At 40.6% G+C, this 13,142-nt stretch overlaps 1 protein-coding gene and 1 pseudogene across 2 annotated transcripts in view; both read left to right on the top strand.

Moving 5' to 3' along the window:
- The window catches only part of Cfap61 (cilia and flagella associated protein 61), a 330,508-nt gene that overhangs the window by 38,746 nt on the left and 278,620 nt on the right, over positions 1-13,142 (top strand). For both annotated transcript variants that reach the window (XM_045156198.1, XM_045156199.1), the window contains exon 8: positions 10,983-11,142. In XM_045156198.1, the coding sequence (XP_045012133.1) occupies positions 10,983-11,142 (160 nt within the window). The remainder of the gene's footprint in view (positions 1-10,982; positions 11,143-13,142) is intronic.
- LOC123463020 lies at positions 3,924-4,121 on the top strand (annotated as a pseudogene).

A 13,142-nucleotide genomic window follows, 5' to 3' on the forward strand; every position in this document is an offset into this window, starting at 1 on the left:
TTGGTTTGTTGCTATAATGAATCTGACTTTTTTTTTTTTTTTTTGAGTTTTTGGAAGATGTTCATAAGAGGAATGTGGAAGGACTTGGTACTTTGTTTTTTTTATTTTTATTCTTTTAATTAACAACTTCCATGATTATAAAAAATACCCCATGGTAATACCCTTGTCCCCCCCCCCACTTACCCCTTTGAAACTCCATTCTCCATCTTACCCCCTCCCCATCTCAGTCAGTCTCTCTTTTACTTTTGATGTCATGATCTTTTCCTCCTCTTACAATGGTCTTATGCAGGTTGTGTTGGGCACTGTGAGGCCATGGATATCCAGACCCTTTTGTGTCAGGAGGGAGCATGTTGTATAGAGTCCTGCCCTTCCTTTAGCTCTTACATTTTTTTCTGCCACCTCTTCTGCATTAGACCTTGAGCTTTGGAAGGTATGATAGAGATATTGCAGTACTGAGCACTGTGTTCATTTCTTCCATAACCCTGATACCTTCTGAGTCGTCCCAAAGTCACTGCCATTGAAAAGAGAAGATTTTCTACCAAAAATGAGAGTAGCATTAATATAAGGGTGTGAACATTAACAGAAGTGCTTACTGGGCAGTTTGATAAGCATAGTATATACATTTAGCCAGACAACAGCAGATGTTATACCCCTAGGGCTCATGACTACCCCTGTTTTAAGTTTTCAGTGTCAGGGATGTATTCCCTCCTATGGAGCAGACCTCCAGTCCAATTAGAGGGCAGTTGCTTTCCCCTATAACAGACATGCCACTATTGTACCTATTGTCTCATTTGGCCTGCCTGGCCAAATATAAAGCTTGCAGTGTCCACTGTTGAGTATCTTCCCTGGTGATTTCTCTTTCTCCCATTGAACTGCATGCAGAATGGCTTCTTCCAGCTTTCTGTCAGCTGGTCTACATGGTGGAGGTTATCAGCTCAGATTCAGCAGGATTTCTCAGTGGCCTTGCAGCCCAAGTATATGAAGTCTTCAGCAATAGGGTCTTACCATCTATGGACTTGGCGCTTTGGAGTAGAGAAGGCTTGCAGTACTATAAGAAGAGGTTGCTGGCTATCCTGGTGAGAGTAAATACAAAGAGAATTATGGACTGTGAAGGCTTGGTTTATGAACTTTCAAAGGGGAGAGAGAATTTTGTTGGAATTGGGCTACTGGAAAAAAGGATGGTTTACAGGTCTCACAGTTAATAGACAGCCTTGGATCTCAGATGAGACTTTGGACTTTTGAACAGTGTTAAAATTAGTAAAGCTTATGGAGATTTCTGAAGTTAGACTAAATGTAGTTTGCATTGTGAGATAATCATGAGCCTATGGGGGTCTGGGGCAGAATGTGGTGTTTTGAATGTGATTGTATGTCCCCTATAGCTTGAGGTATTTTTGATTAAGATTAAGCTTCCTGCTTAAGTCTCCAGAAGCCTTCTGCAGGAGGCTTTCACTGGGGGCAAATAGTGTAGTCTACCCCTAAAGTGTGTTTAGAGCCAGTTTGAGCTCTGGCTCTTGGTACTTGCTGGTGTTGGTTTTTCTCTCTGCTGTGGCTGCATGCTGGAGTGAGTAAGCTTATTCCCCTGTTGATGGTCCTTCCCCTTGATTCTGTAAGCCTGAAATAAACCCTTTTCTCATAAACTACTTCTGGTTGCGTGTTGTCCCAGCAATGAGAAGGTAACTGCCACACAGGTGATGTTGGTCAACTTCTGAGCTAATTATCTGCTCTATTCCCAGAGTTCCTTTCTTTTGGGAGATTGTCAGGTGCCCATAGTGCTATGAATTATTTGCTGTGTCCCCAGTGATAGGGGTTAGAGTCTGGGGTAAGGACAAAGTCCCCTAGGATTGATTTAGAAAGCTTGCTAAGATGCCCAAGATGTCAGAGACCAGAAGTAACAAACCAGTTTTCTTCTGTCAGGTGGATTTTGTTTTGCTTAGAATTTAAAAAAAAAAATTAGGCTTTTTGTTTTGGTATAATTTCACATAACCCTTTTTTTTCCACTCCCCTCTCACTAAACTTTTCTTCTTTTCCTTAGGTCCATATCCTCCTTCCATGCCTTGTTTGTTTTTTAAGGGAAAGAGGTACATAGAGAGAGTAGATATGGGCACACCAGGGCCTCCTGCCATTGCAAATGAACTCCAGACACATACGCCACTCTGTGCATCTGGCTTTACATGTGTTCTGGGAATTGAACCTGGACCATCAGGCTTTGTAAACAAGTGCCTTCAACCACTGAGGCATTCCCTCCTGGCACTGATTTAAATTAAGGTGGCTTGCATAAATATGGGTGGAAGGTTATTAACTGGAGAATGGCACTCTTCCAGTGGCCATACCACTAAAAGACATGGCTCCCCTTCTCCCATCAAGCATCAGTTTCCACAATTTACTCTTAGAGGTATGGTGTGTCATGGGCCCCTGCTTCCTCTATGATGAAATATTGACAAGCTCACTCATGGGCAGGAAACCACACCAGCTGTGCATTCATGAGTGTAGTGGATGTGTTTCCAGAAGAAAGCATTCCATAGCCTCCCTTCCTAACCTCCTGCCTGTATATTCATTCCACTCCCTCTTCCATGAGGTTCTCTGAGCCTTGGAAGATGTGGTTTAGATGTCATGTTTAGAGTTGAGTACAAATGAACTAGTCACTCATTCTTGGTAACTGTGCTGTCTATGTGTCTCTGTATTTATCTCCACCCTTTGCATCAAGAGACTTCTGTGTTCGAGGCTGCAAGCAGTGCCAATCTATGAGAGCAGATTTAGAAGGCAGTTTGATGTATTGTATGAGTAGCATAACCACAGTATTGGATCCTTTAGCCATAGACTTTTAGCCAGATTTATAGTACCAGGCATGATTTTCCTCCTTTGCTGTGGCTTCAAATCCTATTGGAGAGTAATTGGTTACTCCTATAACTCTCCTGCTACTATTGTACCAGTGGGCACATCTTTCCTTGTAGGTCCATTATAGAATACAAATGGGTCCACAGATTGTAGGATTGTTGATAACTTTTCTCCCCTACCAGCTTGCATAGCACCTTCTTGCACAAAGAAAACTAGCTGGTAGGAAGCTTCTAGCTCAGTCACAGTTTGGTTTCTTTATGACTTGCAGCCAACACGTGTGGTGTCCTCAGGAATAGAGTCTTACTATGTAGTTTTGGTGGGCAACCAAGAGTAATGGCAATAGCTCATATTGTTTTAAGGGCCTCTTTGATCTCCCTAACTGACAATCATTGGGAGGTATCTCATCCTTGATTCTGCACCTTTAAACACTGAGTCATCTTTCCAGCCTCTGGATTGTTCTTTTTCTGAGTGTTTAGTCTTTTGAGTTCTTTGTATGGTCTAGGTATTAATCCTAGCTGTATGGCTGGCAAAGATTTTCTTCCATTCTGTAGGCTGCCTTTCCACTAGTTGACCATTTTTTTGTGCTGTACAAAAGCTTTTTAATTTCATGTGGTCCCATTTTTTCAATTAAACTTATTTCCTGAGCAAATGGAGTCCTATTCAGAAAATCCTTACCTATGATAATATCTTTAGCATGTTCCACACTTTTTTACTTAGCAGTTTTATAGTTTCTGATCTTATGTTAAGCTCATAGATCCATTTGGAGTTGTTTTGTGCAGAATAAGAGGTAAGAGTTTAGCTTCATTCTTCAAATGAGAATACCCAGTTTTTATGTTTGTTGATGATGATATCTCTTCTCCTATGTGTATTTGTCAAAAAAACAGGTTGCTAATGTGACAGCTCGAAATGTCTTTAAAAACTGCAGTTCCACAAGGCTGTGTAAACATTGGTAATAAATGAGGTGTCTTCCACACATACCATAAAGCACATTGAGATGTGGTATTGCCATAAAAGAAAAAAAAAATTCTCACTGTTAACAGAATGTGGGTGAATTTCCTACGGTATGGAGAGCTGAAGGGATTGGGGTCAAGACTATACTTTCAGGGATCATTTCTGTAGTTTCTTAGTAGAGAAGTTTCTCTGACTGTGTAGAATACTAGAAATTACGAGGAGGAGGCACAGCATTGTCTCCTGAGTGTGAAGCTGTCACTGGGTGTCGCTTGTGTGACTGCAGTGGCCATTGATGGTAGTTCTTCTCTCCCCTGGATGTATGTAGTCTGAGTGGCTTTCGTTAAAAAAAAAAAAAAAGAAAACAGGTTGCTGTAGTTGCATAAGTTGATATCTGGGTCCTCTAGTCTATACTATTGATTTATGTGTCTGTTTTCATTCTAGTACTATGCTATTTGTATTCCTATGGCTTTGTAGTATAATTTGGAATCAGGTATGGTGATCAGCCTCCAACAGTATTCTTTTACTCGTGATTGCTTTGGCTTCCATATGAATTTTGGGATTTTGTTTTCTGTTTCTGTGAATAAAGATGCTATATTTTTGCTGAGATTGTGCTGAATTTGTGGCTTGTTTTTGGAAGGTGGCTGTTTTCACAATACTAATTCTTCTCATCTGTGAGCATGGGAGAACTATTCATCTCCTAGTGTCTTCCTCAGTTTTTTCTTCAGTGCTTTAAAGCTTAATGATAGATGCCTTTCACTTCCTTAGTTAGGTGGATTCCAAGGTATTTATCTTATTTTATTTTTAAGGCCATTGTGAATGAGATTGTTTCACTGATTTATTTCTCCATATGTTTGTTATTGGTGACATAGGGAGTTTCTTTTCTGTTCCTGTCTATTTGATGTTCTGCATGCTTCTTATATCTGGGCGGGCTTCTCTTTTCACTAGGATTAGAAATTTTTCTTCTATAATTTTTATTAGAATATGTTCTGTTCCTTTGGCTTAAAGCTCTTTTTCTGTGTCCAGTAGTCATAGACTTGCTCCTTTCGTAGTTCCCAAATATCTCTCATGTTCTGCTCATAAGTTTTTTGAACTTGAGTTGATAGATTATGACTACCTGATTTATTTTTTCTATCTTGTCTCAAGCTCTTATATGCTTATCTGCATGTGATGTATTCTCTTGGTAAGGCTTTCCATGGTGGTTTTTTATATGATATTACATTTTTCATTTCCATTTGTCTTCTGCTTGCTTGTAAAGCCTAACCACTCTGGTGCGATTCCCCAGTACCCATATAAAGCAAGATGCACAAATTGGCACATACATCTGGAGTGTGCAGATTTAGGAAGCCCCGATAGGCCCATTCTCTCAGTCTCTCTCTCTGTCTCTCAAAAACAAACAAACAAACAAATAAATAAATATTTTTTTGTTGTTATTCGAGGTAGGGTTTTGCTCTAGCGCAGGCTGACCTGGAATTCACTGTGTTGCTCAGGGTTGCCTTGAACTCATAGCAATCCACCTACCTCTGTCTCCTGAGTGCTAGGATTAAAGGTATGCATCACCATACCTGGCTTGATAAATTTTTTTTTAAAAGAAAGTGCAAGAGATAGATCAAGAAAAAGAACAGGAGGAAAGTGGTTACCAAAGCTTCTAGAGATCATTACCTCAAGTGATTTCTGGTGAAACTAGCACTCTTAAACCAGTGAACTAAAAGCCTCCTGCAAGCAATGTCTGGATTAAACTGGTCAGGCTTTACAAGCAAGCTCCTTTAACTAGTAAGCTATCTCTCTAGCCCCCAATGTCTTTTTTAAAATTGTTGTTATTATTAGGAACATTTTATATGGATTTATCATGTGCTGATACCATCTTTTCCTTCCTCTCTGCCCCCATTCTGCAGAGGCCCTCAGTGGGATTACTGGTATTCCCCATGGATTGTGGGTTATGTGTTGTGGGAGAACAGTCAGTTATTGGGGGAAGGCAGTGCCTCTGGGCATGACATCCCAACCTGTGACTCTTACAATCTTTCCACCCCCTCTTCCACAAAATTCCTTGAGCCTTTGTGGGAGTGTTTTAGGTCTACTTTAGTAATAAGCTCTTAGGAGAATTGGGATTTCTGCTTTGGTGTGCGTTGAGTATCCTCAGTATCTGTCTCCTCATCCTGGTGCTGATTGTCAGGCTCAGCATAGAAGCAGCACTCTTGCTTGTCTCCCCAATTCCTTTGTTGTTTCACCTTGACTGAGATGTAAGGGGTGGTTTAATCTCTTTGTGTCTCACTACCTGTGCACCCTCTGGAGTGGGGGATCTGGGAATTGGAGACCTAGAGGCCAATCAGGCTTTGTGTTTCTTTTTGTTGTTGTTGTTTTATTTATGTATTTATTTATTTGAAAGAGAGGGAGATTGAGAGTGGGAGAAGGAAAGAGAGAATGGCACACCAGGGCCTATAGCCACTGCAAACAAACTCCAGACCCAGACACATGCACCACCTTGTGCAGCTGGCTTTACATGGGTACTAGGGAATCGAATCACAGTTGTCAGGCTTTATAAGTGAGCAGCACTAACAGCTGAGCCATCTTTCCACCCCCCCCCATGTCTTATATGTTCAATGTGTATAAGAATCAGAGCAGAGACATAGGCTGAAAATGGTAGTGCCACTCTAACAAGTATCCTTCCTTGTCCCAAAGGAGGTAGAGTGAATCTGGTGCAGTCTACTCCAAGGGTCATGTAGCCTGGGGCACCAGAGACTTTATCTTCTGCCTAGAGGAGATTATAGATTTCAATCAAAGGCAAGAGCAGAATGGGGACCTGCCAGGGGACCTCCGTTTTAAGAAGAGCCACATCTTGTGTCTACAGCCTCTTTTGGTTCAAGATGAATGCTAGTTCAACCTTCTTACTACAACTCCCTGATCTCTTCTCCTCAGGGAACCCTGAGTAGAGGTGTTCTGGAGCTAGCTTGCTCTGGCTTGTGATAGCTGGTGGTTGAATACAGGCATTATTAAAAAGCTTATACAAGCTGGTGATATAGCTCAGTTGGTAGGATGCTTGCCTAGCATGTACAAAGGATTGTGTTTGGTCCATGGCACCACATAAACCAGGCATAGTAGCACATGCCTGCAATGCTAGGACTTGGAAGGTGGAGGCAGGAAGGCCAGAAGTTCAAAGTCACTCTCTGCTACATAGTGAATTCAAGGCCAGCCTAGGATAATGAGTCTCTGTCTTACCATATATATATATATATATATATATATATATATATATATATATATATATATGAGAATGTAGTAAGATAAGTTATATTAAATAAGGTAATTAAATGCTTATATGAATATATGCATTATACATTCATTTTTTAATTTTGGTGGTCCTTTATTGAGTCATGCTCTTACTGTAGTTTAAACTGACCTGAAACTTACTCTGTAGCTCCAGGCTGACCCTAAACTCATGGTGATCGGATCCTCCTACCAAGCCTCCTGAGTACTGGGATTTAAGGCATACACCATCACATCCAGCTATAATTCATTTCTTTTGCCTATGTTCCTGTGGATTTTTGTCTAGTGTCTCTATAGAGTGGTCATAATATTTAATGGCATGCTATAGCACATCTCTTCCTAACTCCATATTCAGTGATATTACACTAGTAGCTTAACACTGCCATGATGAGAGAATACATCAGAGAAACTGGCAAGAGCTATAGATCTGAGCATTTTCTCCCTGAGTGCTGATTAGTTATTTGCAGGCATGCTGTACTTTGGGGCAGCCACCATTGACCAGAGGTAAGAGGAGAAAATGTATCAAGTCTGCCCCTTCTCAAACCAGCCCAGGGCAGTTTAGGACAGGCATGTTGAATGCTTGAAAGCTCTGTCTGAGCCAGTGGAAGAACCATTAACTAGTTAAAGAGGGTTTTGTTATTTTGTGTCACGAGAACTTGCTTTGCCTTGTAGCTACTTTGGAGAGGTTGCTGTAAGTTCCTTGTCGTCACTGTGTCCTGGCTTACCTTGACATCTGGTGTTTACTCCAAGCTTAGATTTAAGGGAAGGGCAGTTGGGAGGCCAAGGGCGGCTCCTAGAGACAGATGGGCAGAGCGTCTGCTTTGGCGTCACCCAGGGCATGGGCAGCAGTAGTCTGAGGAAGCACCACTGACCTGCAGGCAAGAGAGAGCTTGCCAGGTTGGCCATGTGCTTGGCACCAGGAACAGGGGATCAAAGCCAGCAGTGGTCACCATGAGGACAAAACCCTCATTGTGGAATATTGTCATCCAAAAGAGATGCATGATGATGGGACTTTGGGGGATGGAGGTATAAATGACAAAGTGCACATGTATCTCTGGTGGACCTGTTTGTGAGGACAAGGCCAGTGTGCATATGGTTTTTCTAGTCATCTAAGCCTCTGTACCTCTTGTCAACATGTGTCTCACAGGACAAACAAGAACAGCAATGAAATCTCCAGTTTTGTCTTCCAGTATAAGGTTATTGAAGACACTTTGTGGCAGGAAGAATCTCTGTCCATGGAAATACAGCAATTAGTGCTTTCTCATCGGACAAGTAAGGAAGCCCATACAGACACTTACTTTTCCAGAACACACACACACACACACACACACACAGAGAGATACATTTGGATAATACCACAAATCCACATTCAAGAATGGTACATCTCACATTAGTTATTTTTGAAAGAAACCCAAACTAAGGAGCACACCCTTCTTCCACCATTCATCGTTATGTGTTGTCAATGCTGATTGTGAACTTTTTGTAAATTGTTATACCCCTACAAATGATGGGAATATAACAGGTTGTAGAATTGGAGAATGCTAAATCTTTGTTCCTAATGGCAAAGCATGTTTTTCTCATTTTCATCAGAATGTGTGATCCATGCCATTTGAAATCAAATTCCAAACACAATGAGCCACTAGTGTAATAGCTCATTACTAACAGCGGTCTTATAAATAATACATTCTTATCATGCACATGCAGCTCGCCATGAAGCCAGCAAAAGGTATTTCAGGCCATGGAAGTTTCGTTGCGCCAGCACGGCTGTAGATTAGAAGGACATCTCCATGTGAACCAAGATGGATGCCAATTTTCCCTGCCGGGAGTGAGGCTGGCCGAATCTTTCTGCACATATGGTAGATGGATTGGTTAATCAGCGTCTGCTGAGTCTTGGGCCTAAAATTATAGAGGAGCCAGACAACTGCAGCTACACAGCCTTTGTTCAGGAGTGAAAACAAGGCAAACAATCACTTGTTATTTGGGAAAAAATTAAAATGTTTATTTTGGACTTTCATTAAAGTGTCAATGGCTTTATAAAACAGCTGTGTAAATCCAGACTTTTATAGCAAGTATCATTTGGGGGAGGTTCCTGTAAAAAAAGAAAAGGAAAAATTAATTTAAAAAAATATGTTTTGAATTTTATTTCTGGAAATAAAAATAAAGGCATCTTACATTTATTTCTTCAAACACATGGCTTGAAGACAGATGTCATTTAATTGGACAATATCTTGGAGAGTAAATTGTTTAATATCTTTTTTTAAGTGTTATCTAAAAGATTAAGCACCCTTATTTTTTTGATTCTCTGTTTTAGAATGTTAAGGAATTGACTATTTATGTAAGATGCTGCTTTTGGGGGCCTGTGATTTTTGAGTTCTACTTTCTGAGTGAAATAGCTATATTAGTCAGTTCACTACTCAACATCCCATCTGTGTATTCCTCATCCAAAAATCCAATATCATAAAATTAAAATCATGGGGACCATTGTAAAAGCTTCAGTACCCTGTGCCTTCATATGCTGAGGGTGATTCATTTGGAGATTGGCCCAGCCTTACTCAGGTTTACTACATTCAACTGGCTCCCACCAAATTGCCTTTCTACCGTTCCTCCCATCAGACTGGCCATCCAATTGATAAAATGAGTTCAAGAACTCCCTGTTAAGGGTTGGATAGATGGCTTAGCAATTAAGGCATTAGCCTGCAAAACCAAAGGACCCAAGTTTGATTCCCCAGGACCCAAGTTAGCCAGATACACAAGGGGGCACATGCGTCTAGAGTTCATTTGCAGTGGCTAGAGGCTCTGGGCACCCATTCATTCTCTTTCTCTCTCTCTTCCCCCCTTTCCCTATCAAAACAAACAAACAAAGAAAGAAAGAACGAATGAACTCTGTTAAGGAGCCAGTAACCATGAATGTTGAGTTGGAAGTCAAAAACAGCCTATTCCATCAAGAACACAGTGCATGGATGTTCTCTGGTGTACACACACGTACACATGCATGCACACACACACACAAGAACAATACACACATTGTGGTAATTTGAATGTATTTCCTCTAATAGACTCATGTTTTTAAAAAATTATTTTTATTATTTTTTTGTTTGTTTTTTTTCTAGGTAGGATCTCACTATAGCCCAGGCTGACCTATAATTCACTATATAGTCTTAGAGTAGCCTCGAACTCATGGCAATCTTTGTATTTCTGCCTCTTGAGTGCTAGGATTAAAGGTGTGTGTACCACACCCAGCTCAGATGTTTTATTGAAGCTTATCTTCAGCTAGAGGAAGTATCACTGGGGTCTATCCCTAAGATGTGACTGGGGCAAATCTGAATTCCAGGCAAAAGATATGCAGAGAGTTTTTGAGCTCTGCCTGGATTCCTGCTATTTTGCTGCCAGTTTTGTGTTTGCTTGTGGTGCTGGTGATGGTTTCTCTTTGCTTAGATCTGTTAAAGAGGGCCAGCCTCTTCTGCCATTATAGAACTTCCCCTGGATCTGTGAGCTTCAAATAAATCTCTTCCTCCATAAAAAGAAAAAGAAGAACAGTGCATGGTGTGTGTGGTGGTGGGGGGTGCCTGAGAGGAAAGTACGGAGGAAGCATGGGTTTGAATAAGAAGAAAAGTGAGGCGGGCAGGGGGATTAGCTAAGAAAGAAGACAAGTGCTATATTCCAGTAGTAGGTCCTCAGGGCCACTCTGGCAACTTCCCTGTTATTTATGCAACCTCAGGGATTGTCTACAGTGGTCACTGTTCCATATGCTTCTCAGCATGTTGTGTGTACCATGCATTATGCTGGATACTACTGCTACTTATGGAAGACACTCTTTCCCATAAGCAACTAAGATTGCCCACCACACTGAGTGCTTAGCATATGCTGAGTGCTCATGGAGGTGTCATGGTGAGCATCACCTGAGGTCTGATGATAATGTGTTTTGGATGTTCCAGGTGGGAGGTCTGGCCGTTGGATTCATGAACGTGTGTTCAAGAGTGAACTTGTCCCTACTGCATGAGTGTTTCGACCTAGGCCCCTTCCATGGATTTTGTGTCCCACATCCTGATGATGTTCTGGAACCATCACAAAAATCAAGTTCTCAAGGAAGTCCAGGTATGGTGATGATCCTGGGACATGTCAGGAAGTTCAGTCCTTGTCTTATGTACCACTGTGTTATTTGCTAGGTGATGGATAGTTAGGGCATCATGTTTCCTTCTCCAATTCCCTTTAAGGAGCAGTGCCTATGGTCAATCACATCTTTGTGCAAATATCTGTGGGCACAGGTAGTCAAAAGTACACAATTATACTTAGATATGGTGGCCTTAAAGCTAAGGGTTCCCAAGTTCAGAATATTGGCTTTGAGAATGTTCATTGTTAAAGTAAAACTGTCATACTGAAGTAATTGCTAGTATTTTAGGAGTTTGTTGTGGTTCTGTTTTTTCTTTTTTCAATTCTGGGGATCAAGCTCAGGTCTTTATATATGTTAAATAAAATCTCTGAGCTACATTTCTAGTACTGCTTTCAGATTTTAACACACACACACATGCAGAAACATAGACATAGCCAGAATATAACAAATCACTTTTTAAAATCAAGGGTCTAGGAGCAAGGGAAGTAGCTCAGTGGTAGAACATCGGCCTTGCATGTGTGAGACCCTGAGTTCAATCCCCAGTGCTACAAAACAAAGAAAGAAATAAAAATCAAAAACCAAAAATAACTCAAGAGAATTTATTTTCTTCTAAGTGTTAGCCCCTACAATTAATGCTTCTGTATTTTAGGTCTTTGATAAAAGCTAATGTAACATGGGATTGCTGCCTAACATTTCTAACTATATGAAATGGTACACTCAATTTTGAAACCTTGTCTGTATCAGATTTTCACTAAGTGAAATGAGGAAATCAAAAACTTTGGTTATTATTGGCTTCATTATATCCACACTCTTCATGGTCAAGTGGGTTCTTGGGGCTGATGGGTACAAGCAGGCAGGTATATTAATTGGTTTCTTTAAACCTAGGTTTCTTTGCTAGTAAAGAGGGAATAATAGCAACTATTTCCATATGTGTGAGTCCTGAATTTATACCATGATAAGCCCTGTAAAGTACTTTACATAGTGTCTTGAATAAATTTAGTAAACAGTCAATATTGACTACCCTTGTTAGTGGATGTTATTTCCTTGTGATTGTCCTTCCACTTTCTTGAGTCTGCCGAGGGTAAAATCAGGATGCTTGAATTATACTGCTTTCTCCTGTCTGAAAGGTTTTTTCCAGATTATTTAAAAACAGGAAGAGGAGCAGTTTGGCTGGTGGCATTCTAGGCAATTTCAGGTGGCAGTTTTGCCAGTTGTATCTCCTGGGTGGGAAAACCAAATACCAAACACATGTTCAGACCTGTCCTGGCTATACACACTCATCACACAGAACCTTTGAAGGTGGGATGGAAAGGTATTTCCCTTTTGGTGATATGCTTCCTACAAAAGAGACTTCCAGTCATTCCTGTTTCATAATGCCCAGCCTTCTAATAGAAGATAACATGGCAGTGTTCTCAAGGAATTTTTCAACACTATGAGACAGTCCTACACAGTAAATTGTGTCTGTTATTCTTCAGTGTCTACATTCTTCTTCTTTGAAGGTGGCACCGAGTGGGAACATTGTTGTGGCTCAGTTCCCTCATGTGTAAAATGGAGGTAAAGATAATCTAATGCAAAGAATTGTGATGAGGATTCAATATTAGAATTGTGATATGCATAGTTAAGTGCCAAGAGCAAAGTAAATTCTATAATTTTAAAATATGTTTTTCTCTCTATTATGCTGTCATTATTAAAAACAACAATAACAAATTGAAAAGATGCAGACTGTTCTCAGATATGCACTGTTCACATGTGGCTCTGAAGCTACTAGTATTTCCTAAATAGAATGAATGGAAAATCCTTTCTTTCTTTCTTCCTTTCTTTCTTTCTTTCTTTCTTTCTTTTTTTTTTTTTTTTTGGTTTTTTGAGGTAGGGTCTCACTCTGGTCCAGGCTGACCTGGAATTAACTCTGTCATCTCAGGGTGGCCTTGAACTCATGGCAATCCTCCTACCTCTGCCTCCCTAGTGCTGGGATTAAAGGCATGCA

Source organism: Jaculus jaculus, chromosome 8 (genome assembly GCF_020740685.1).
Source record: "Jaculus jaculus isolate mJacJac1 chromosome 8, mJacJac1.mat.Y.cur, whole genome shotgun sequence".
Taxonomy (NCBI): domain Eukaryota; kingdom Metazoa; phylum Chordata; class Mammalia; order Rodentia; family Dipodidae; genus Jaculus; species Jaculus jaculus.